General features: G+C 52.6%; 1 protein-coding gene across 1 annotated transcript in view; it reads right to left on the reverse strand.

The window, feature by feature from the left end:
• supt16h (SPT16 homolog, facilitates chromatin remodeling subunit) overlaps positions 1 to 25,160 on the reverse strand; it is a 43,632-nt gene that overhangs the window by 14,467 nt on the left and 4,005 nt on the right. The window contains exons 4-17 of the mRNA XM_063060056.1: positions 24,008 to 24,160; positions 23,402 to 23,548; positions 19,930 to 20,081; positions 11,821 to 11,993; positions 11,563 to 11,653; positions 11,060 to 11,133; positions 10,821 to 10,933; positions 9,367 to 9,432; positions 9,143 to 9,238; positions 8,688 to 8,803; positions 7,917 to 8,070; positions 7,383 to 7,510; positions 6,456 to 6,591; positions 2,143 to 2,269 (exon numbers count right to left, since the gene is read on the reverse strand). Coding sequence (XP_062916126.1) covers positions 2,143 to 2,269; positions 6,456 to 6,591; positions 7,383 to 7,510; positions 7,917 to 8,070; positions 8,688 to 8,803; positions 9,143 to 9,238; positions 9,367 to 9,432; positions 10,821 to 10,933; positions 11,060 to 11,133; positions 11,563 to 11,653; positions 11,821 to 11,993; positions 19,930 to 20,081; positions 23,402 to 23,548; positions 24,008 to 24,160 — 1,726 coding nt within the window. The remainder of the gene's footprint in view (positions 1 to 2,142; positions 2,270 to 6,455; positions 6,592 to 7,382; positions 7,511 to 7,916; positions 8,071 to 8,687; positions 8,804 to 9,142; positions 9,239 to 9,366; positions 9,433 to 10,820; positions 10,934 to 11,059; positions 11,134 to 11,562; positions 11,654 to 11,820; positions 11,994 to 19,929; positions 20,082 to 23,401; positions 23,549 to 24,007; positions 24,161 to 25,160) is intronic.

Below are 25,160 nucleotides of genomic sequence, written 5' to 3' on the forward strand. Positions count from 1 at the left end.
TGATTCTGTTGGTGTCTGCTACCCTCAGCCTACTGCCCCAGCTCACAACAGCAAACATGATAGCACTGGCCGCTACAGACTTGCAGAACGTCCTCAGCATCGTCCGGCAGATGTTAAAGGACCTCAGTCTCCTCAGGAAATAGAGACGGCTCTGACCCTTCTTGTAGACAGCCTCAGTGTTCTTTGACCAGTCCAGTTTATTGTCAATTCGTATCCCCAGGTATTTGTAATCCTCCACCATGTCCACACTGACCCCCTGGATGGAAACAGGGGTCACTGGTACCTTAGCTCTCCTCAGGTCTACCACCAGCTCCTTAGTCTTTTTCACATTAAGCTGCAGATAATTCTGCTCACACCATGTGACAAAGTTTCCTACCGTAGCCCTGTACTCAGCCTCATCTCCCTTGCTGATGCATCCAACTATGGCAGAGTCATCCGAAAACTTCTGAAGATGACAAGACTCTGTGCAGTAGTTGAAGTCCGAGGTGTAAATGGTGAAGAGAAGGGGAGACAAGACAGTCCCCTGTGGAGCCCCAGTCTTGAGAAGATGATTCTGACTACCTGACCGATCTACGCTTCTGATATTGTCCATTTGAAATCTCTCGCCTGCGGACCAGCACGTGAATGTAACCGCGAAGAAAGTACGACAGCGCTCCTACTTCCATGGAGCCTGCGCAGGTTTGGTACGTCACCGGTAACTCTGACAAACTTCTTCTGACGTGTAGTGGAGAGTGTATTGACTGGCTGTATCACAGTCTGGTGTGGAAACACCAAAGCGTTTGAATAGAAAAATCCAATAAAAGGTAGTGAATTCAGCCCAGTACATCGTGGATAAAGCCCTCCCAACCACTGAGTACATCTACATGAAACACTGTCATAGGAAAGCAGCATTCAAAGTCTCCCCCACCCCCGAGGCTGTGCTCTTTACTCACTGCTCCCATCAGGTAGAAGATACCAGAGCCTCAGGACTCGCTCCACCAGGTTCAGGAACAGTTACTACCCCTCAACCATCAGGCTCTCGAACAAAAGGGGGATAACTACACTCACTTGCCCCATCATTGAGATGTTCCCACAACTGATGAACTCACTTTAAGGACTCTATCTCATTATTTTATGTTCTTGTTATTTATCTATTTATTTACATTTGCAGAGATTGTTGTCTTCTGCACTCTGGTTGATCTTTCATTGATCCCGTTATAGTTACTATTCTGTAGATTTGCTGAGCATGTCCACAGGAAAATGAATCCTAGGGTTGTAAATGGTGACATAAATGTACCCTGATAATAAAATCTACTTTGAACTTTGACCTGAAGCCTGTGCCTCCTATTTTTAACCCCCGCCCCCCCCAGGAAAAGGACCAAATGCTTTTATCCTGTCTGTGCTCCTCACAAACTTGTACATCACCCCCTCAGAATAAAGACCTAGTCTGTGTAACCTCTCCTTGTAACACCAACCCCCCCAAAAGTCCGGACATCATCCCGGTAAATTTTTTCTGCACTCTTTCTTGTTTAATATCTTCCCTACAACAGTGAGACCAAAACTGAACACAATACTGCAATGCAGCCTCACAACTCCCAAACTCCTGTACTCAGTGCCCTGACTGATGAGGGTTAACGTGCCACAAACTCTGTGACTCAGTTTCTGCCTTCAACACAGCCTGTGACTTGGCCTCCACAACAACGGATAAAAACAAATCCCAGAGATTCACTACCCTCTGATGAAATCCCTCAACTCAGTTCTAAAAGGGATACCCCTCCATTCTGAGGCTGTGCCCTCGGATCCTCTTCTCCCCCCACTGATGGAAACATCAACTGCATGCCCACTCTATCCAGGACTGAGAACCACCCCCGCCCCCCATCCTCCTGAACTCCCATCAAATACAGGCCCAGAGACAAACCTTCCTCATCCTTTAACCTTTCAATCCCAGGATCGTCCTCTGGTCCCCTCTCCATATCCTTCCTCGTATATTGCAGCTGGGGTCAGACCAAAACTTTGTACATCCTTTCTTTCGCGTTCTGGTCCCCGGGAATTGAATGCAACCGTTGCACTTGCCGGGGCAGGGCATCTCTCTGTGCATGCCTACCTGCACGCACAAGCGAGCAGTATAAACACAAGCCAGGGACTGCGCCACGGAACACTTACCATTGACGTGAGCCTCCAGAGATCCCTGCATCCTCTTCTGGGCGATGTTGGGCCTGATGTACAGGTCCTTGAGCTTGGGGTTGCTGCGGTTCAGGTTGATGACCAGTGAGTCTTGTTTCACGATACCCTGGGGGGGGGAAGAGGGAGAGAGTCAGATCCCTCTCACTCCATCCCAATAATCCCTCAACAGCAACTCTCACCTAATCCCTATGGTCACCCCTCTCTCACAGCTGCTGCCCATGATGTTTTTAAGAAACTCTAAACCCTGGAAAATTCAAAATAAAATTTAGAAATGTAGCAAACACTCATCAGGTAGGCCAGCGTCCACGGGGAGATGCTCCCATTGGTGGAGGGGGAGGAGAATGGAGAGCAGGTCACTGATAGAAGAGGGTGAAAATCCAGGAAACGCTGCCAACTGCTGGCCGGAAGCCAGAACCACACCGACAAGTAAACACAGGGGATACAATCATTCCCCTGCACCCTCAGTCCCTCAACCTTTCCAACACTTCCTTGTCCCCACCTCAGGTCCCCTCCTCCTGCCCCGGTGATCTACCCTGAACCACACCCCACAGACACTTCTATCCACCCCAGTGTTCAGTGATGGCACCCCCTCACCCTGTAACTGCGCCCCACTGTCCGGGACGCTCCTGTGGGTGGGAACGAAGAACGTCACAGCAGGGGAACAGACTATTCAGCCCTCTGTGCCCGTGCTGAACGATTCCCACCTGCTCCACATCTCCGTACAATAGGCAGCGCAGGAAGGGCATGGAGGCTTTCAAGGTGCAGAAATGGTTCACTGGGATGCTGCCTGGACTAGAGAGTTGGTGCTATAAGTTGGTGTCAGAAAAACTTGGGTTGTTTCCTCTAGAAGAGTGGGAGACCTGATAGAGGTTTAAAGGACTGAAAGGCACAGATCGACAGACGGTATCTTTTCAGCAGGGTGGGAATATGTAACACTAAAAGGCATGCAAGTTAAGGTGAAGAGGGGAAATTCAGAGATTTATTTATAAATTTTTTATATGGTTGGGGGTGTTGTGGATAGTGTAGAGGGCTGTCAGAGGTTACAGCGAAACATTGATAGGATGCAAAACTGGGCTGAGAAGTGGCAGATGGAGTTCAACCCAGATAAGTGTGAGGTGGTTCATTTTGGTAGGTCAAATATGATGGCAGAATACAATATTAATGGTAAGACTCTTGGCAGCGTGGAGGATCAGAGGGATCTTGGGGTCCGTGTCCATAGGACACTCAAAGCTGCTGCGCAGGTTGACTCTGTGGTTAAGAAGGCATACGGTGCATTGGCCTTCATCAACCATGGCAGTGAGTCAAGAGCCGACAAGTAACGTTGCAGCTATATAGGACCCTGGTCAGACCCCACTTGAAGTACCGTACTCAGTTCTGGTCACCTCACTACAGGAAGGATGTGGAAACTATAGAAAGGGTGCAGACGAGATTTACAAGGATGTTGCCTGGATTGGGGGGGGGGGCATGCCTTATGAGAATAGGTTGAGAGAACTTGGCCTTTTCTCCTTGGAGCGGCGGAGGATGAGAGGTGACTTGATAGAGGTGTGTAACACGAGAGGGTGCAGTTTGAAGATGCTTGGAAGTAGGTACAGAGATGTCAGGGACAAGTATTTTTTTTAAATAAACGCAGAGAGTGGTGAATACACGGAATAGGCTGCTGGCATCAGAAACGATAAGGTCTTTTTAGAGACTCCTGGATAGGTACATGGAGCTTAGAAAAATAGAAGGCTATGGGTAAGCCTGGGTAATTTCTAAAGTACGTACATATTTGGCACAGCTTTGTGGACCGAAGGGCCTGTATTGTGCTGTAGGTTTTCTATGTTTCTAAGCAGATGCCTGGAATGTGTTACCAGGAGTATAGCTTCCCTGCTGTTACATGACTATTGAAGAGTTCCCTATTACAATAAGATGGATTTTTTTAAACTGACCTGCTTCAGTATTGGGCTTGCCTGTTTGTACTACACCTTCTTTGTAACTATAACACTTCATTCTGCACTCTGTTATTTTATCTTCTACCACCCTGTCGTACCTGGTAACTTCAAGACATTAAACTAATTCAAAGGAGGTCACACGAGTCTGAATCGCAGGTCTAACTTAGGAGTTTAAGCCATGCCGTTCACCTGGTAGTGTGTAACATATGAATTCACCTATTCATACATTCAGCTGCAAGTAAAAGTTATTGAACCCTTTGCAAACCTGGTTTTCTGCATTAATTACTCATAAAATGTGGTCTGATCTTCATCTAAGCCACAATAATAGTCAAACACAACCTACCTAAACTAACTACACACCTATGATTGTACTTAATACTAAGTACACCATTAAAACAATCACAGACTAGGTTCAAATAAGTATGTGAACCTCTGGGGTAATACTTTCTACAAAAGCTATTTGGAGTCAGGTGTTCCAAACAATGAGGTGAGATTGGAGGTGAGGGTTGCAGAGGTGCCCTGCCCTGTAAAAAAAACACACACACACAAAGTCAGGTTACTGACGGAACCTGCTCTTCTCAAGAAAGATCTGCTTATGTGCACCTCGCACCAATCAAAACAATTTTCAGAGGACCTTAGAAGAATTGTAGAGATGCCTGAAGCTGGAAAAGATTACAAAAGCATTTCTGAAGACTGAATGTTCATCAGTCCACAATAAGAGAAACTGTCTACAGATCGAGGAAACTCAGTACTGTTGCTACTCTCCTTGGAGTGGGCATCCCGCAAAGATTACACCAAGATCACAATGCTGAAGGAGGCGAAAAAGAAATCAAGGGCAACAGTAAAAGACCTGCAGAAATCTCTAGAACTTGCCGAAGTCTCTGTTCAGGAAAACACTGAACAAGAATGGTGTTCATGGATGGACACCATGGAGGAACCACTGTTCTCCAAAAGAAACCGCACATCAAGCTTGCAAAAGACCACCTGGATGTTCCACATGCTTCTGGAACAATGGTCTGTGGACAGATGAGACAAAAGTTGAACTTTCTGGCAGAAATGCACACTACTTTGGAGGAAAAAGGGCACTGTACATCAACTGTGAAACATGGTGGAAGGAGCATCATGGGTTGGGGCTGCTTTACTGCCTCAGGGACTGGACAGCTTGCAATCGTTGAGGGAACAATGAATTCAAAGTTGTATCAAGATACCTTACAGGAGAAGTTGGATGATGCAACAAGACAATGATTGGAAACACAAGAGTAATCAACAGAGTTGCTTAAAAATAAGAATATCTGTGTTTTGGAATGGCCAAGTCAGGAGTCCAGACCTGAACCCAACTGAGATGCTGTTGAATGACTTGAAGAGGGCTTTTCATGCAAGGTGACCCAAGAAATATTGATGAACTGAAACTGTTTTGTATGGAGGAATGGTCTAAAGTTCCTCCTTGCATTTGTGAGAGTCTGATCAGCAGCTACAGCATATGCTTAGTGGAGATTATTGCTGCAAAAGGAGGTTCTACCAGTTATTAAACACAAGGATTCACATACTTTTTCCCAGCCTGGACTGTGAATGATTAAACAATGTGTTCAATAAAGACATGAGAAGTATAATTATTTGTGTGTTATTAGTTTAGGCAGCTTGCGTTTATCTATTATTGTGAGTTAGATGAAAACCAGACCACATTTTATGAGTAATTAATGTAAAAAACCAGGTAATTGCAAAGGGTTCTCAACATTTTCTTGCAACTATATAACCTATAATGAAATATTTAAACAAGAATGCTTTATCAAACAATACATATATACAAGATTACTCCAACATTACTGAAATATTAAATACACAACAATCATGAAAATCTTTATGGATGGCGTGCTAAACCTTGGTACACGTGACAGTAACCCTAGCTCAATTTAGTGGAGTCTCTCGAAGTCCAAGCCTACATTCCCGTTGTGTGAGGTGGAAACAGGTAAGGCTGGCCAACAGGCTCCGGTGAAGCTCTATAGGCCAACCCCCTGTACAGTGGATACAATGGATTACAGAAACATTGATCCAACCATGCCATCGATCTTGGACGATGGAGACGGGAGATCATTGATGGTCTCTGCTCCACCAGGAGCTAAAGGCCCAAGAAGAATTCATTGGAGAAGGCAGATACCACAGAGCTGTTTAAGAGCCTGTTAGATTGATACATGGATATGCGCAGAACGGAGATGAAACCACATGCAGACACACAGGATTAGACAGATTGGTCAGTACAGACATGGAGGACTGAAGACACAGGGCTGCTCTGGTCCACTTTCCGCCGATAACCACGCACTGTGTGTAACGGCAGCTGTCAGTGTGAGGCCGGGAGCCACTCACCTCTTTCTCCTTCTCCTCAGCCTCGCGTGTCTTGTATCGTTTCTGCACCTCCTTGATGATGCGGAAGGCGTTCTGCAGGTTGGTGGCGGGCACTGCCTGCTCACCCGGCGTCTTCAGATTGGAGGCGCGGTAGGTGCTGGGGTGGGGCAGAAACAAGCAATAAGGATCGTAGCTGGCAGACAACCCTTCTGCACAGTGACTGCAGTTCTGTCATTCCATCCCAGGGAGCACCACACACAGTTCCTATCTTCATATCTCCTGGGTCAGACCCATTCCGGGAGCACCGTGCACAGTTCCTGTCTCTGTATCCCTGGGTCAGACCCATTCCCGGAACACCGTGCACAGTTCCTGTCTCTGTATCCCTGGGCCAGACCCATTCCGGGAGCACCGTGCACAGTTCCTGTCTCTGTATCCCTGGGTCAGACCCATTCCCAGAACACCGTGCACAGTTCCTGTCTCTGTATCCCTGGGTCAGACCCATTCCCGGAACACAGTGCACAGTTCCTGTCTCTGTATCCCTGGGTCAGACCCATTCCAGGAACACCGTGCACAGTTCCTGTCTCTGTATCCCTGGGTCAGACCCATTCCAGGAACACCGTGCACAGTTCCCGTCTCAATATCCCTGCGCCAGACCCACACAAGGAGTATCGTGCAGTTCCCGTTGCCTTATCCCCTGGGTCACAGCCACACTGGGAGCACTGTGCACAGCTCCTGTCTGCTTATCTCCTAGGTCAGATCCACATTGGGAGCACCATGCACTGTTCCTGTCTCCACATCTCTGGGTCAGACCCACAGCGGGAGCACAGGCAGGGTTTCTGATCTGCATCCCTGGGTCAGATCCACATCATGTACAACCCGTTTCCTCCTCTCCCTGTGGGGCACACCTCACCCCCACCCCTCCTCCTCTTCCCTTCACCCAGCACTTACATCTCCTTGACGAAGGTGGCCTCCGGATTGGGGAAGAGGTTGCCCTCGTTGCGTCCCAGTGCACTGCCAGGGCAGTAGAAGTTAATTCTCAGGTAGGTGTAATCGCCTTCCACTGAAGTACTGATGTTCTGGAGGGAGGGAGGGGAAAGAGTGGTAATTACAGAAAGGATCAGGAAAAACCTCTCTCCCACCCTGCACATTTCCCATTCCGCGGACATGGCAGTCCTACAGAGGTCCCTCTGTTCCTCAATACTCCCCACCATTCAAGGAGTGTGACCTACGCTTATGAACTCAACAGGGAAATCCATCTGCCACAGCTCTGCACACCTCCCTGAATCACAGCTTGGAGGAAGTGAATTCCAGAGTGCCCACAGACCTATGCCCAGCTCTCTGGAACCTCACTCTACCCCCACACCAGATGGAGGGGTTGCAACAGCTATTCCCTGTTTTTGCAGCTGATGTCAAGGCCCAGCAACCTCGGGAAGACAGCCCCAGTGGCGATGGCTCGGGGCGAGAGAGGTGGAGCGGACTCACCTTGATGGTGGCGATGTGGAAGGGGGTGGCCACACCGAAGACGGGCAGGATGACCGTCTCATACTTCTTGTCGATATAGATCTTCATGTCGCGGATGTCTGCCTCCTTCGGCATCTGGGAGGGGTTCTTGTACGAGTCCCGGGACTTCCGTGCTCTGCCGGGGAAGGAAACAACCTCGGGTCAGCCACTGAGGGGAGTGGAGAGGGCGAGGTTGCTTGGCCCTTCTGTCCTTGGCCTGTTGTATAGTCATACAGCACAGAAACAGGCCTTTTGGTCCAACTGACCCATGCTGACCACCAGCTCTCTGCGCCCATGTTCCTCTAAACATTGCCTATCCATGTACCTGTCCAAGGGTCTTTTAGACGTTGGTAAAGTGCCTGCCCCAGCCACTTCCTATGGCAGCTCATTTCATACAAGGACCAACCACCCTTTGAGTGAAAAAGTTGTCCCTTTAGGTTCCTACCAAATCTCTCTCTCTCTCTCTCACCTTGAACCACCATTCACACACCTCATATTCATCCGAATTAACCTCCATTTGCTAATCCTTGGTCACTTACCCAACTGATCAACGTCCCTCTGATAACTACCTTCACCATCACTGACACCAGCTATTGTAGTTGTCTGCAATTTACTAACCCTAACTTGTACTTGCTAGGCCAAGTCAATGATAAACAGGGGAACAGGAGGTGGTAGCCTGGCCTTCCATCCTGTGGCCTGACACACGGGGATGGAAGAGGAGTGGAGTGGAGAAGAGAGGGGAGGGTCTCTTACTTCTGTGCCTGCTGTTCACCCCTGTTTTCTGTCAGCCTCCTCTTGGCTTCCTCGTTGAGCTGGTGAGCAAGTTCCCGCTGGTGGGTCCGTCGCTTCTCCTCTGAAGTCATTTCGTTCTGTCCACGTGTGTGCGGGGTAATGGAGGGAAGAGGGTGGGGGGAGGGAGAGAGGAGAGAGCAGGGAGAGAGGGGAAGAGAACAGAGTGGGATGGGTGAGAGATGAAGAGGTTAATGGAACAAGGCTTAGATTAGAAATACTCCAACACCCCTCTCTTGCAGGACTCTCTCAACACTGCATCCACCCCCCTTGGTGCACACAGCAGCCAACAGGGAAGTGAAGAGAAGGAACGCTTTGGCGAGTGAATGGTGCATCTGTGTTGGCAGCTCTGTCCTGGATAAAGATTGTTGGAGTCCCTCCCCCTCAGTTTCACAGGGGAGATAATGTGACAGACTCACCCTGGTCCTCTCGGTCAGCAGATTGGCTTTTCCCCCACGGCCCAGTAAATCCTCGGCCTCATCCTTCACTTCGTCGTCTTCCTCCTCGTCTTCATTCTGGAACAGAGTCAAACAAGGAACTAGTAACAGCAATAAGGCAAGCCTGCCATACACCTTCGTTACTACCCCATCTGCTTGCGTGCCTTCCGTTGTTGCTCCCCGATCGCGCACTCAGGCTGCCTCACCTTGAGAAAGATGCCGATGTTTTTGATCTTCTTCTTGACACTGGTGATGACAGACGCGGCTCCCTCCTGCAGAGGGGGCAGAGAGTTATCGAGAGTTACCAGCTGCTCTTGCCCTCATCAGGTGAAACTAGAAAACTACACTGGGGAAAATGTAAAGGAAAAGGGTCCTATGAAAACAACAGGGAAGAGGTCTCTCCGTGTGTCTGACTGGAGGAAACAGGCCGGTGATTCGGAATGTGTGAGTATGTTAGAGTGGGATAGGGTGGGGACAGGAAACGTGAGTGTGTGTGGGATAGGGAACGTGAGTGTGTTGGAACGGGGTGGGGACAGGGAATGTGAGAGTGTGTTGGAACGGAGTGTGAACAGGGAATGTGAGAGTGTGTTGGAACGGGGTGTGAAAAGGGAATGTGAGAGTGTGTTGGAACGGGGTGTGAACAGGGAATGTGAGAGTGTGTTAGAATGGGGTGGGGACAGAGAATGTGTGTGTATGTCAGAGTGTGTGAGTGTGTGTGTGTGTGTGTGTGTGTTGGGGTGGTGTGGGAACAGGGAATGTGAGAGTGTGTTGGAACGGGGTATGAACAGGGAATGTGAGAGTGTGTTGGAGTGGGGTGTGAACAGGGAATGTGTGTGTGTTGGGGTGGAGTGGGGACAGGGAATGTGAGAGTGTGTTGGAACGGGGTGTGAACAGGGAATATGAGAGTGTGTTGGGGTGGTGTGGGAACAGGGAATGTAAGTGTGTGTTGGAACAGGGTATGTGAGAGTGTGTTGGAATGGGGTGTGAACAGGGAATGTGAGAGTGTGTTGGAACGGGGTGGGGACAGGGAATGTGAGAGTGTGTTGGAACGGAGTGTGAACAGGGAATGTGAGAGTGTGTTGGAACGGGGTGTGAACAGGGAATGTGAGAGTGTGTTAGAATGGGGTGGGGACAGAGAATGTGAGTGTGTGTGTGTGTGTGTGTGTGTGTGTGTGTGTTGGGGTGGTGTGGGAACAGGGAATGTGAGAGTGTGTTGGAGTGGGGTGTGAACAGGGAATGTGTGTGTGTTGGGGTGGAGTGGGGACAGGGAATGTGAGAGTGTGTTGGAACGGGGTGTGAACAGGGAATATGAGAGTGTGTTGGGGTGGTGTGGGAACAGGGAATGTGAGAGTGTGTTGGAACAGGGTATGTGAGAGTGTGTTGGAATGGGGTGTGAACAGGGAATGTGAGAGTGTGTTGGAATGGGGTGGGGACAGGGAATGTGAGAGTGTGTTGGAACGGGGTGGGGACAGGGAATGTGAGAGTGTGTTGGAATGGGGTGGGGCCAGGGAATGTGAGAGTTGTTGGAATGGGGTGGGAACAGGGAATGTGAGAGTGTGCTGGAACAGGGTGTGAACAGGGAATGTGTGAGTGTGTTGGGAGTGGGGTCAGGGAACTCGTGTATGTCGGAGTGGGGTGGGGTGCAGACAGGTCACAATACCTCATTGATCTGTACTGTATCCCCAATGAAGAGGGCATAGTTCTTGGCCTCATTGGTCCGGCCCTCCTGGTTTTCCATGGGTGAGAATCCCACGTTGATGCTGAACACCATGCCTGGGAAATAAGGTCGTCGGGTCAGTGAGTTACTAACACCCATTCCTGTGACACCCATGACCCTTGCCCCTCCTCCACTGCCCCCCCATCCCCGAGGCACCCCTCCCCATGAATCCTGCGACCCACCTTTCTTGAGCCGGTACTGGTTCTTTCCATTGATGACCAGCGATCCCTCGCGGAATTCAATCCCCATCGCGAATCTGTGAACAAACTGCATCCTGTCAGCACACTGGCCCCCAGCAGAGGCACAAGTGGAGGTGGGGGAAGGGGGAGAAACCATTTGGTCCCTCCAGCACATGGCGTCACATCAAACCCAAATCTAAACAGCTGCCATTATCTGTCAACGAACCCCCCCCCGCCCCGCCCCCGCTGCACTATCCGTGCTGTATAAAACCAATCCAGCCCTGCCCTGTCGGGGTAAGGGAGGGAGGGGATCTCACAGACAGGGATGAGGAGGGGGCAGGTCACAGAAATGTGCAAAGCGTTGCATTTGAGTACAGGGGTCTCACAGCGAACAGCAGGACGCTGGGGAGTGTTGTCGAGGTGGGGCAAGGAGGGAGGGTGGAGAGCCGCGGGAGAGGGTGTGGCACGGAGGGAGGGAGAGGGGTGCCGTGGGAGTGCCCCTTTACCCCAGATTCTTGGTGATCTTCGTCAGTAGCTCAGCTTTCTCCTGCTTCACAAAGGCCATGACATTCTGGTAGACGTCAGCGATCCTGGCACCTGCAACAACAGGAGAGGTGAGGCAGGGACGGCCCACAGCCCATGGGTAGAGAGGGAGGGGTGGCCGAGGGCAGGCTCTACACCTCTCACAGAGCAACTCCAGGGGTGTGTTCACTGGGAAGATGGGTTCGCCACATCTCTCGCTCCCCCCCCCACCCCTCACTCACCATTCTTCATCTCCTTCAGTAGCTCCTCCTCCACCTCCAGCAGGAAGTTGTAGTTGTCCTGCATCTCCTGGGGAGGGTCCACCATCAGCGTGCGGACAATATTGGAGCAGTAGGACTTGTAGCGGATACCCATGGCACACGTGATGGCTCCAAAGTGCATGTGGTTCTTGTCACTGAGGTGGGGGTGGGGAAGGAGAGTAGAGGGTTAATGGAGCTCTCACACCCTCCACACAGTCCCATCACATACTCCCAGAGTCAAACACAGGGTGAAATTCCCTAGCCATGGTCCCATCTAACACTCAGATACAGCAAATCTCCCTCACGCTGCCTCATCACCCACTCTCAGGGTCAGACAGAGTGAATCTCCCTCCACACCGTCCCATCACACACTCCCGGGGTCAGACACAGAGTGAAACTCCCTCCACACCGTCCCATCACACACTCCCGGGGTCAGACACAGAGTGAAACTCCCTCCACACCGTTCCATCACACACTCCCGGGGTCAGACACAGAGTGAAACTCCCTCCACACCGTCCCATCACACACTCCCGGGGTCAGACACAGAGTGAAGCTCCCTCCACACCGTCCCATCACACACTCCCGGGGTCAGACACAGAGTGAAACTCCCTCCACACCGTCCCATCACACACTCCCGGGGTCAGACACAGAGTGAAACTCCCTCCACACCGTCCCATCACACACTCCCGGGGTCAGACACAGAGTGAAGCTCCCTCCACACTGTCCCATCACACATTCCCGGGGTCAGACACAGAGTGAAACTCCCTCCACACCGTCCTATCACACACTCCCAGGGTCAGACACAGAGAGGAGCTGTGCTGACTGAGCTGGGAGAAATCGAAGGAAACTACTGGATAAAGTTCGTGGAATACTTTGGAGGTGGCTCTAAAAGTCTCTTGGACAACTGAGTGAGTGACGGCGTTGGCGTGGAAGCTCGGTGTGGAGTTTTTGCTGCCGGTTTGGACTGGGTTTGTTGGTGGCTGCTTACTGCGTAGCTCCCAGCTGCGGCCGCTGGCAACTCGCCAGTAAGCCGGTTCGCTCCAAAACCGGAGGCAAACGCCGTCGTTTTCCCCCCATTGACATCGGGGCAATGTTCCTCCTCCATTGTTTTCCTGATTTTTCGTCCGGTGTCGGTGCCGGTGCCGGAGCATCTGGAAGGACGTTTCGGCCTCTCCCGGCCTGGGTCTCTGCAAGTCTGACGGAGCCTTTCCTGGCGCCGAGCCAGCGAGGAACTGTCGACTGCAAACTTTCCCGGCCAGTTACTCGTTTCGCTCCAGGACTTCTAATCGACAGCGCTGTAGGATTCTCGGACTGGAAAGAGCGCCAGCATGCCGGACCGGTCTCCAGGGAGTCGCGGGCCTTCGGGGAGTTACGCAAGGGCGGCTGCCTCCCCGGCCTCGGACAACGCCCTGTTTCGGTCGGTGAAGGTGGAACGTGGGGTGCAATGTATTTTGCGCCCTGGAATGACACTAGAAAAGTGTACGGAGGCAATGGAGGACCTTGTGGGGAAAGGTGGTATTCTGGCCACCGAGAAGGAGTTCGGAAAGGCGGTGTTCTATCTGGTGAATGAAGAGCTAGTGCACCGGGCCCTAAGCAGGGGAGTCACGGTGGACAACATCTTTTTACCTATGGAGCTGGTGACGGCCCCCACGCAACGTATCGTGCTTGGGCATGTTAAGCCTTTCATTCCAAATGAGGACTTGCTTCCCCCACTGGCCCGTTTAGGGCAAGTAAGGTCGGAGATTACTGCCATCCGACACAAATTTAAGAGACGCACCCTCCGCACCGTAATCTCTTTCCGGCGTCAGGTTTTCATGCAGCTGGAAAGGGAGGACGATGTTGAGGGCCGCTTTACTGTCCGGCACGAGGGAGTAGATTATCAGGTGTACTGGAGCTCCGAGCGCCCACGGTGCCATGCGTGCAGGGAGGTGGGGCACTTTCGGAGGGACTGTCCTGCCGCCCGGAACCCGAGGGAGCCCACTTCGGGCACCAGTGCCGCAGCTACCTCTGCCCCTGATCCTACTCCTGCGCGTGCACCTGCACCTGCATCTGACCCTGCCCCCGCCCGTGATCCTGCCCCAGCCCCTCACCCTGCCCCTACCCCTACCCCTGTCCCTACTTCTACGGTTGGGTCGGTCCCTGCTCCTCTCCCTGTAGTTCAGGTGGGGGACGGGGTGGAGTCTGTGCGGAGTAAGAAGGCAAAGGGGAAATCCAAACATAGTAAGAAGCGGGCCTTTGAGGCCGCAGAGCTCACACCCATTTCGTCTGAAGTGGAGCGTGGGGCTCGGGGAGGTGCACAAGCAGACGGGGCGATGGACACAGAAGGCGCCGCCCCATCGGTGAAGCCTGCACCTGTGTGCTCCTCCAGCGTGAAGAGGAGAAGGGAACGTTCCCGCAAGAGGGCAGGGGATGTAGATGCGGGGGAGTCCCAGGAAGGGGTGGGAATCCGGGTAGGGGTTGGTTCTAAACCTGAGTCCTCAGATGTAGCCACCAGTCCTGGGGTAGATGGTGTGGTTGTGCAAAAAGCTTGTGATAGGCCTGTCTGCACAAATGAGGCAGCCCTGGAGGCCTCCACCCAGGACCTACAAGTCAGCGCCTCTCTGGAGGCCAGTGTACTGAATAGTGTAAGAGGAGACGAGGCAAAGCTCTCTCATTCTCAGCACCAGGCGGCTTATGAATCCCTTGGACCAAAGGTGCCGGGTTCCCCTCTATGCCTGCCCCCTAGGGAGGACGATATTCTGTGCACATCGACCCCAGCAATAAATGACTTGCAGGGAGTCCCTGGGGATTGTCTCTCCACTGTCGCAAATGTGGATGAGGCTGATGCGACGGTGGAGAAGGCAGGTAAGAGCGAGGTGCCCGCTGCGCGGTGTGGGTCGCAGGCGCAGCCATCTATTGGAACATGCGGGGAGGCCGATGGGGATTCTGTCTGCAGTGACGGGTTGGAGGGGGACTCTTTCGATAGTGAAACAATGGACATCCTCACCCCTCCTGAGAAATCCCCATTGATACCTGTAGAGGAAATTAAGCATTTCATTCTCACCTCTGAGGGTGCCAAGCACCGGCCTCAGCTAGCCTTGCTTCGCTGGCCCAGCATGCCGAGGCTGGTGAGGTCCCTGCGAGTCATCCTCAGACGAAAGGGAAAGGGAAAGAGGAATGCGGTGGTGGGGAACGACAGACGGCAACTAAAATCTTTCCTGGATGACCTAGTAAGGGACATCAGAGGGAGAAGCAGCCTCGCTCCTACGGGGGATGGTGGGTCACAGGGTGTTGCTGGTACCGCTCGAGCCCGGAAAGCAAAAGGTATCCTTGCTTTCTTTCCGGACAGTGTGGTGGAAGGCGCCTCCGCTCTCACCGAAATGGGCGCAGCTGCTGAGACCTAGTGTGTTCCCGCCATGAAGCTTACCATAGCTAGTCTCAATGTAAACGGCAGCAGGGGTCCTCTTCGCAGGCATAACAATCTCTCAGTCCTCAGGGATGGGCGGTATACGGTGAGTTTCCTGCAGGAAACCCATACCATCCCTGGGGACGAGTCTGCTTGGCTCCTGGAGTGGCAGGGCGGGGTCTACATGAGCCACCTCAGCTCCATTTCTAGCGGGGTGGCGATCCTGTTGGCCCCGACCTTCCAGCCAGTAATTGAAAGAGTCCAAGACGTTGTGCCCGGCCGTCTGCTCCACCTGGTTGTGCGCCTGGATGGCGTACCATTGCATTTTATCAATGTGTACGCTCCCAGGCGCGGTGTGATGCAGACGCGCCTATTCTGTCAGCTGTCCACCCTGCTGAGCTCCATCGATCCTGGGGACTGCGTAATCCTCGGGGGAGATTTCAATTGTACCCTCGAGGTGGAGGACCGTTCGGGCCTCCAACGCGACCCAGCATCAGCAAAAAAGTTAAAGGAGCTAGTCGGCTCCTTTGACTTGGTGGACAGCTGGCGGAATTTTCACCCCAACTCTAGCGCCTTCTCGAGAAGGTCTAGAGAAGGAGGTTCCAGGATAGACCGCATTTACATCTCTCGGGCCTACGCCTCCCGCGTGTCGGCGTCCTCCATGCGGCCAGTGTCGTGCTCGGATCATCACCTTGTGTGGATGGAATTTATTCCACTACACCCTCGGGTGGGATCCGGGTATTGGCATTTTAACAACCGGCTGCTGGAGGACAGCCGTTTCCGGGATTCGTTCCGAGCGTTCTGGGTCTCCTGGAAGGAGAGGCGGAGAGAGTTCTGCTCCCTACGGCTATGGTGGGATGTGGGCAAAGCCCACATCCGGTTTTTATGTCGGGAGTACACTAGGGGGTCGACCAAAGGGCGGGGCTCTGAGATTGAGCGGCTTGAGAGAGCGTTGCTTGACCTGGAGTCCCGCCTCGGTCCGACCACTGGAGACCAGCAGCTGTGGCAGGAATACCAGGAGAAGAAGGACGCACTAAGGGACTTGCAGCTTCAGCAGTCCCGAGGTGCGTACGTGAGGTCACGGATCCAAATGCTGCAGGATTTGGACCGTGGCTCACCCTTCTTCTACTCGTTGGAGAGGTGGCGGGGAGTTCAAAAGCAGCTAGTGGAATTGCTGGCTGCCGATGGCTCCTCCATCACGGACCCTGATGGAATTAACAACGAGGTCCGTTCATTCTATCGGTCCTTATTCTCGCCTGATCCGTCAAATGCGGAGGCGTGCAATGAGATCTGGAAGGATTTGCCTAAGGTCAGTCCAGAGGATGCAGTGCGTCTGGATGCCCCCCTGACTCGGGAGGAGCTGTCCACTGCCCTTCGGCAACTCCGGAGGGGCAAGTCCCCTGGTTTGGATGGACTGAGTGTTGAGTTTTATCAGGCTTTTTGGGATGTCCTGGGGGATGATTACAGCCTTGTCCTAGGGGAGAGCCTAGCCACCGGAGAAATGCCCCTCTCATGGCAAAGAGCTGTTGTGGTCCTACTGCCCAAGAAGGGAGACCTCCGCCTGCTAAAGAACTGGCGGCCGGTCTCCCTCTTGTGCGCGGACTACAAGATCTTCGCCCGGGCAATGGCCAACCGTCTGGGTTCGGTAATTGGACAGGTGGTCCATCCTGACCAATCTTACACGGTCCCGGGCCGCTCCATCCAGGACAATGTCCACCTAGTACGGGACCTGATCCACCTGCTCCAGGAGACTGGGACCCCGGCAGCGTTTCTTTCTCTTGACCAGGAGAAGGCGTTTGACCGGGTGGACCACAGTTTCCTGCTGGGCACCCTGCAGGCTTTTGGGCTCGGACCACACTTTGTGGCCCGAGTTCGGCTCCTGTACTCTGCCGCAGAGTGCCTAGTTAAGATCAACGGATCACTGACAGGACCTATCCACTTCCGAAGAGGAGTGCGTCAAGGGTGCCCCATGTCCGGTCAACTGTATGCGATCTGTGTCGAGCCATTCCTCGGCCTTCTTCGGCGAAGGCTGACAGGTCTGGTTCTGCGCGAACCGGACATGAGGGTCGTCCTCTCGGCCTACGCCGATGACGTACTCCTCATGATGACAGACCCCTGTGACCTGCGGAGGATGCGCGAGTGCCAAGATGTTTTCTCGGCGGCATCCTCCGCCAGGATCAACTGGGCGAAATGTTCCGGACTCTTAGTAGGCCAGTGGCAGGTGGACTCCCTGCCGGAGGAGATGAGAGCTTTTGAGTGGAGCACCAGACGTCTTCTCTATCTGGGAGTCTACCTGAGTCCTTCTGGGGAGACCTGGCTGGCGAACTGGCAGGACCTGGAGACAAAGGTCATGGCCCGGCTAGGGCGCTGGTCAGGCCTTCTCAGGGTGCTTTCCTATCGAGGCAGGGTGGTGGTCATAAACCAGCTGGTGGCCTCCATGTTGTGGTACCGGATGGTCACCTTGGCCCCCCCTGCCCCTTTTGTTGCGAGAATGCAGAGGAAGCTGGTGGACTTCTTCTGGGGAAACAGGAAACACTGGGTCTCTGCAGCGGTTCTGAGTCTCCCAGTAGGAGAGGGCGGACAGTCGCTGGTGTGTGTACGCACACGACTGGCGGCTCTCCGCCTCAGGACTCTGCAGAGATTCCTGTACGCCGAGCGCCCTCCCAGGTGGCACGTGTTGGCGACTTTCTTCCTCCGGAGGGGCTGCTGCCTTCACGAAGATATGCAGCTACCACCGGCAGGCATCAGCCGTGCTGCTTTGCAGAGGCTGCCCGGCTTCTATCAGGACCTACTGAGAGTCTGGAACATGGTTGCCTCAGGCCGGGAATCCCCTCCTCTGGCAGAGGGCGGGGTCCTGGCCGACCCTTGCCCTGCCTCAGCGGATGTCGGTGCGGCTCAGGTGTGTGGATCGACTCAAGCTGAGCTGCTCGTCGGGCCCAGGCCCCGCAGCCTTACCCGAGAGACGAATCCACACAACTTGAGCCGTCTTTCATCGACACCCACAATCCCATTCAGGGATGCAGGCAGGAGGTACCTTTATGGGCTGCTGCTCCACACCCTCCACTTCCTAGCCTCTGTCCACCGTCCCGGCACGCCATGGCGGTCGGTCTGTCCACCTGGAGGTGAGGGGGGTCCCCAGTGGAAGTCCCTTTACAAGGGAGTCCTCCCCATGCACCTTGGGGATCTCGGCTGGAGGGTGCTGCATAAAGCGGTGCCCTGCAATAAGTTCTTTAGTCTGTACACGGATCTCCCAGCCGCGTGTCACTTCTGCGGGCTGGAGGAGACCGTGTACCACATGTACGTGGAGTGTGTGAGGCTGCAGCCCCTTTTCGCGTTTTTGCGTGGGCTGCTTCTCGCCTTCTGGTTGCATTTCAGTCCCACCCTATTTATATATGGTCATCCAGTAAGGAGGGGGGCACAGAGGGATGAGGATGTCCTTGTCAACTTGCTCCTGGGGCTGGCGAAAATTGCCATCCGTGGCTCCTGGAAAAGGGTGGCAGGAGGTTCTCCCCGGGCGGACTGCCTGGCTATGTTTAGGGGGTATGTTCGTGCCCGGGTGAACATTGAAAAGGAATACGCACAGTCCACGGCGACCGTAGAGGTGTTCCGGGACCGTTGGGCTCCGCGGGGTGTAAATGCCATCATTGATGAGGATGGCAATATATTGGTTTAAGATGTATTGTCTGTTTGTAGTGTAGTAAATATGTTAGTCACTGGGTTTGTAAATATTGTATAGCACCGACATTTGTAATAAAGAATTTTGTAAAAAAAAAAGGGTCAGACAGAGGGTGAAACTCCCTCCACACCGTCCCATCACACACTCCCGGGGTCAGACACAGAGTGAAGCTCCCTCCACACCGTCCCATCACACACTCCCAGGGTCAGACACAGAGTGAAACTCCCTCCACACCGTCCCATCACACACTCCCGGGGTCAGACACAGAGTGAAGCTCCGTCCACACCGTCCCATCACACACTCCCGGGGTCAGACACAGAGTGAAACTCCCTCCACACCGTCCCATCACACACTCCCGGGGTCAGACACAGAGTGAAACTCCCTCCACACCGTCCCATCACACACTCCCGGGGTCAGACACAGAGTGAAACTCCCTCCACACCGTCCCATCACACACTCCCGGGGTCAGACACAGAGTGAAGCTCCCTCCACACTGTCCCATCACAGATTCCCGGGGTCAGACACAGAGTGAAACTCCCTCCACACCGTCCTATCACACACTCCCAGGGTCAGACAGAGGGTGAAACTCCCTCCACACCGTCCCATCACACACTCCCGGGGTCAGACACAGAGTGAAGCTCCCTCCACACCGTCCCATCACACACTCCCAGGGTCAGACACAGAGTGAAACTCCCTCCACACCGTCCCATCACACACTCCCGGGGTCAGACACAGAGTGAGGCTCCCTCCACACCGTCCCATCACACACTCCCAGGGTCAGACACAGAGTGAAACTCCCTCCACACCGTCCCATCACACACTCCCGGGGTCAGACACAGAGTGAAGCTCCCTCCACACTGTCCCATCACACACTCCCGGGGTCAGACACAGAGTGAAGCTCCCTCCACACCGTCCCATCACACACACACTCCTGCAGCTACAGAGTGAAGCTCCGTCTGCCCTGCCCCATCACGGACTCCACGTGGAATCCTCGCAGAGCCCCTGCCCTGGCCAGTGAGCAGCCACGCACCTGACCACGCTGAATTTCAGGTTGTAGTTGCCTCCGCTCTGGATGATGGGGGGGTAACACATCTCCACAGTGGAAGGGTCGGCCCCTGCCAGATACTTCTTCTCCTCGATGGCCTTCTCCACCGACTCTGCCAGCTTGCTGTGGCGCACTTTCTGCCAAGAGAGAGAGTGCACACCTGGGTGACACAATCATCCAAGTGTGGATGAGGTGGGGGTTCGGTGTTGGGAACACCTCTTCACCGACTAGGACAGGCAATGGGTACAGGGACAGAATAAGGGGGTAATGTGGGCTCCCCTGAGGAAATGACAAAAGCCAGGAGGCAGTAACAGCCTGGTTTCCAGCAGCTTGGGATAAATCACCGAGGATGAGGGTGGGGAAGTGATCATAACATCAACAATAACAAGCGAAAGGACGATTCGACAAGAGAGCTTGTAAATTTTGGAAAGAGGGAGGAGAACACACAGGGTTGGAGGAGGGCTGAGGGAGCAGGTAGATGGAGGTGGGGGAAAGTGAGGGTGACCTCCCCAGAGGCCTTTAAGGGGAGCAAGTTGATGTACAGAGGGATGCGAGGATGAGAGGGTGAAAAGCCAAGGGGTAGCCTGCAGGAACAGCAGGGAGTGGGGAAGGTTAGGGCAATGCTAGTCTTTATTTGTGTGGGGGTGAGGGGGGTGCAGAGGATAGTCTATCTACAACTGTATGGAAGTGGGCAGGGGCCCACTTGGGTCTCCGCATGCGGTTATGGGCTGTGTATTTAAGGAGGTGGTGCAGAGATGGTTCACCACAGGGAGATGACAGAGACAGACGTTGGATAATGCAGGACGAGTCTGAAGATGGGGAAAGGGAGGGCAGCCTTACTGAAAATGGTGAAGGAGGTAGTGAGGGAGTATTGTTTGGACAGTTTGAAAATAAACAGGGCGCCTGCCTCAGAGGGAGATGCAGGAGATGTAGAAGACGACTGATGGTGTTGTGGTCAGTGTGGAATGTTGCAGTGGGATATGGATCTGTTACAGACATGGGCGGAGAAATGGCAGATGGAGTTTAATCTGGGCAAGCGTGAAGTGTTGCACTTTGGGAAGTCAAATGTAAGGAACAGCATACTATTAGTTGTAGGACCCTGAACAGCATTCACGTACAGAGGGATCTTGGGACCCAAGTCCACAGCTCTCTGAAAGTAGACGCACAGGATGGTAGGGTGGCTAAGAAGGCATATACAGCATCACACATGAAATGCTGGAGGAACTCAGCAGGTCAGACAGCATCAATGGAATTAAAATGATTGGCACCAGGAAATCCTGCCTGTTGTGGATGGAGCAGAGGTGCTCGACAAAGCAGTCCCCTTATCTACAGTATGCCAGGTCTCACCGATGTAGAGGAGGCCACAGCAGGAAACAGTAGACAACCTCAACAATCCACAGATATGCAGGTGAAGCGTCACCTCACCTGAAAGGACTGTTTGGGGCCCTGAATGGAGGTGAGGCGAGGTGAAAGGGGACACAACACGCTCGACTTAATTTGTCAAAGTATTGAGTTGGGAAGTTACATTGCGTTTTTATAAACACTGACTGGGCCAAATCTGGAATACTGCATTCAGTTCTGGTCGTTCCATTACGGGAAGGGTGTTAAGGCTTTGGAGAGGGTTCATCAGGGTGCTGCCAGGATTACACGCAGCATTCTCTAACGTGCACTTTGTGTGTGGAACTAGATCAGAGGGCATCTGCTGTGAGGAGAGATTAGACAAATCCGGGTTTTCTCTGGAGCAGCACTGGCTGAGGAATGACCTGATAGAAATTTACAAGATTATGAGAGGCACAGACAGTGGCAAGTCTCCCCCGCCCCGTCCCACGTAGATCGTTCTATTCATGTTTATTTATTTATTTATTTGAGGCGCGGCCTGGAACTGGTCCTTTTGAGCCGTGCCACCCGGCAACCTCCGATTTAACGCTAGCCTAACCATGGGACAATTTACAATGACTGATTAACTTACCAACTGGCAGGTCTTTGGACTGTGGGAGGAAACTGGAGCACCCTGAGGAAACCCACGCACTCAACAGGACTCCTTATAGATGACGTCGGAATTGAACACCAAACCCCGCCACCCCAAGCAGTAACAGTGTCGCGCTAACTGCTACACTACACTGGCACTGTTTTAAAGATGTGTGGTGGTAAGACTTTTTTTTTCCAAAAAAACATACAGAGGGTGGGTGTCTGGAATGGTGGTGAAGGCACACACGATGGAAGCATTTAAGAGACTGCTGGACACGTGAACAAGCAGGGAAACGGAAGATTATGGTCTATGTGCTAGAATGTACTCCATTCTTGGTTGGTGCAACTGTAACGAACACCAGCTTCCCTCAGGATCAATAAAGTATGACTATGACTAAAGGATTAGGTGTCAATTGTTCAATCAGTTCAGCACAAAATCATGGGCTGAAGGGCCCATGCCATCCGTCTATGAACCCCAGATGCCTCCGGAATTCTTTCCAAGTATTTAGGAGAGAAATGCAGGCGCCTTCGGTCACAGAGACACAAGAGACTTGAGATACTGGAATCTGGAGTAATGCACAATCGGCTTGAGGAACTCAGCAGATCGAGCAACACCTGTAGATGGGGCGGGAGGAACTGCTGACATTTTGAGTTGAAACCTCTACACCAGGACTGCATGTGGAAAAGGAAGGAGGGCAGTATAGTGGGAAGAGAGATTGGGGAGACGGGTTGGTGTACATTAGAGTGAAAGATTGGTAAATTGGTTTATTATCATCACAGACAGAGATAATATAACAAACTGTTTGGCACGCCTTCCAGATTTCACATCAGTACGAGGCAGTACAAGCACGAACAGTAACAGAATGCAGAATGAGATATTAGTCAGAGAAAGTGCAGTGCAGCCAGACAGTAAGGTGCAAGAATAAACTGATCATTGTCACGTGCACTTAGATACGGTGAAAAGCTTGTCTTACGTACTGTTCATACAGATTTACAGTGCATCAAAGTAACAGAATGCAGAATAGAGCGTACCAGGTACAGAGAAAGAGCGGTGCAGGTGAACAATAAGGTGCAAAGGCTATGAATTTTAACATTACAGTTCAAGAGGTTACTGGCAGGCGGAGGCAGACTAAGAGATGAGGAGAGAAGGGGAGTGAGAAGTTGAAGGTGGCTGCTGGGGAAGATAAGCAGGGACACTGGGCTCTGATCAGTACAGGCGGTGAGATTGGAAATGGTTAAGGGAGGCACAAAACCAGAGCCAGACAGGGGAGGAGAGGGCAGTGGGAGGAAACAGGATGGGTGAACGGTGCTTGTAGTGGGTGGATGCAACAAGGAGCGGAGGGGTAAGGAGATGAACAATGGGGGCAAGGGTGGGGGGGGGAATTTCAGAGGTGGCTACATGTGTACATGGAAGATGGTGCTGTGGTGAGCACCTTACAGGAGGTGGACCAGATGCTCCTGGGAGATGCACGAGGGAAGCAGTCCCTACCTCATCAGCGTCCACAATCTCCATCACCCGCTCCTTGAAGAACTTGTTGAAAACCTCAGAGGTGATGGAAGCTGCTTTCTTCATGGCGTTGAGCTCCACGTCTTCCTTCACCGCCAGAGTGTAGGCAACTGAAGCGCTCATGTCCACCTGGGAGAAGACAGGGGTCAGAACAGGGAGGCATTCCCTCCGCACAGTCCCATCACAAACTTACGGAGTCAATCACAGATTGAGGCTCCTGCCACATCATCCCATCACTCCCCTGGGGCCAAACGCAATGGAGCTCCCTCCACACCGCCCCATACACACGCTCCCAGGGTCAGACATGGAGGTATTCCCTCTACACCACCCCATCACACACTCCTGGGGTCAGACACAGGAAGACATTCTCCCACACCATCCCACCCATCCATCCATCCATATCTCTCTCTATCTATCTATCTCTCTCTCTCTCTCACACACACACACACACACACACACACACACACACACACACACACAGTCAAACACAAGAGTGAAGCTCCCTCCACGCCAACCCATCATACACTGACAGGATCAGAGAGAGAATGAAGCTCCCTTCACACCATCCCAAGGGACATCTGCTCCTACCTTCTCCAGTCCCTCCTTGTTGAGGGCATCGTTCCAGCTCTTCATGAAGTCGCCAGGAAACTTGTCCTTGCTGAATACTCCAATCACCTTCCCGCTCTTGCTGCTCCTGATGGCCTCGATCATCTTATCGAAGTTTGATTTGTTGCTCTCGTTCTGTGGGGAGGTTGGGCCAGGGGGCGGGAGGGAAGTGTACGAGGTCAACAATCATGAAGTCAAAGTCATACAACTCGAAGACAGCCCTTTTGGCTCAACTGGTGTATTATGATGACCAGGATGCCTCTTCCAACATAGTCTCCTATGCATTTGTTTGCCCCATGTTTCTCTAACCCTTTCCTATCTATGTATCTTTTAAATACAGTTAATATACCATGCCTCAACCACTTACTCTGGCAGCTCGTCCCATACCGAATTCCTACCTTGAACCCACGTCTACCAATCCTTGATTCCAGCCCAGGAAGAAACGAGAGTCTGCATTCACTCTGTCTGTGCGATTTTATGCGCTTCTATCAAGGTCAGCTGTTTCCTCTACTCCAAAGAATGGAGCCCCAACCTCTCCCCATAATTCTTTCCCTCAACATCCTCATAAATCTCTTCTGCACTCTCTCCAGCTTAAAGGCAACATTCCTACAGCAGGATGACCAAAAGTGAACACAACGCTCCAAGTGCGGCCCCTGTCAACATCTTATACACCTGCAACGTAATTGCCGAGGGTCGGTGGGAGACATGCTGATTTTTACTTCCCTGGGGAAGTGGGGAACGTTCTTGACTGTGGTGTCGACATGGTTGGAACAGGGCATTATTTGGAAGCTCTCAACCGTACATCTGGACAGTGCAGACACAACCAGTCTCATCTAAGGAAGAACATTAACACGCTCCTCGGCATCCGCATCAGCGACGATCTCATGTGGTCTGTACACACCAGCTGTGTGGTGAAAAAGCCACAACAGCGTCTCTTTCAGACAGTTGAGGAAGTTTGGTATGGCCCCCCCCCCAAATCCTAATAACTTTCTCCAGGGCACAATTGAGAGCATCCTGACTGGCTGCATCACTGCCTGGTATGGGAACTGTACCTCCCTCAATCACAGGACTCTGCAGAGAGTGGTGTGGACAGCCCAGCGCATCTGTAGATGTGAACTTCCCATGATTCAGGACA

This window comes from Mobula hypostoma, chromosome 10, assembly GCF_963921235.1.
Source record: "Mobula hypostoma chromosome 10, sMobHyp1.1, whole genome shotgun sequence".
NCBI classification, from domain to species: domain Eukaryota; kingdom Metazoa; phylum Chordata; class Chondrichthyes; order Myliobatiformes; family Myliobatidae; genus Mobula; species Mobula hypostoma.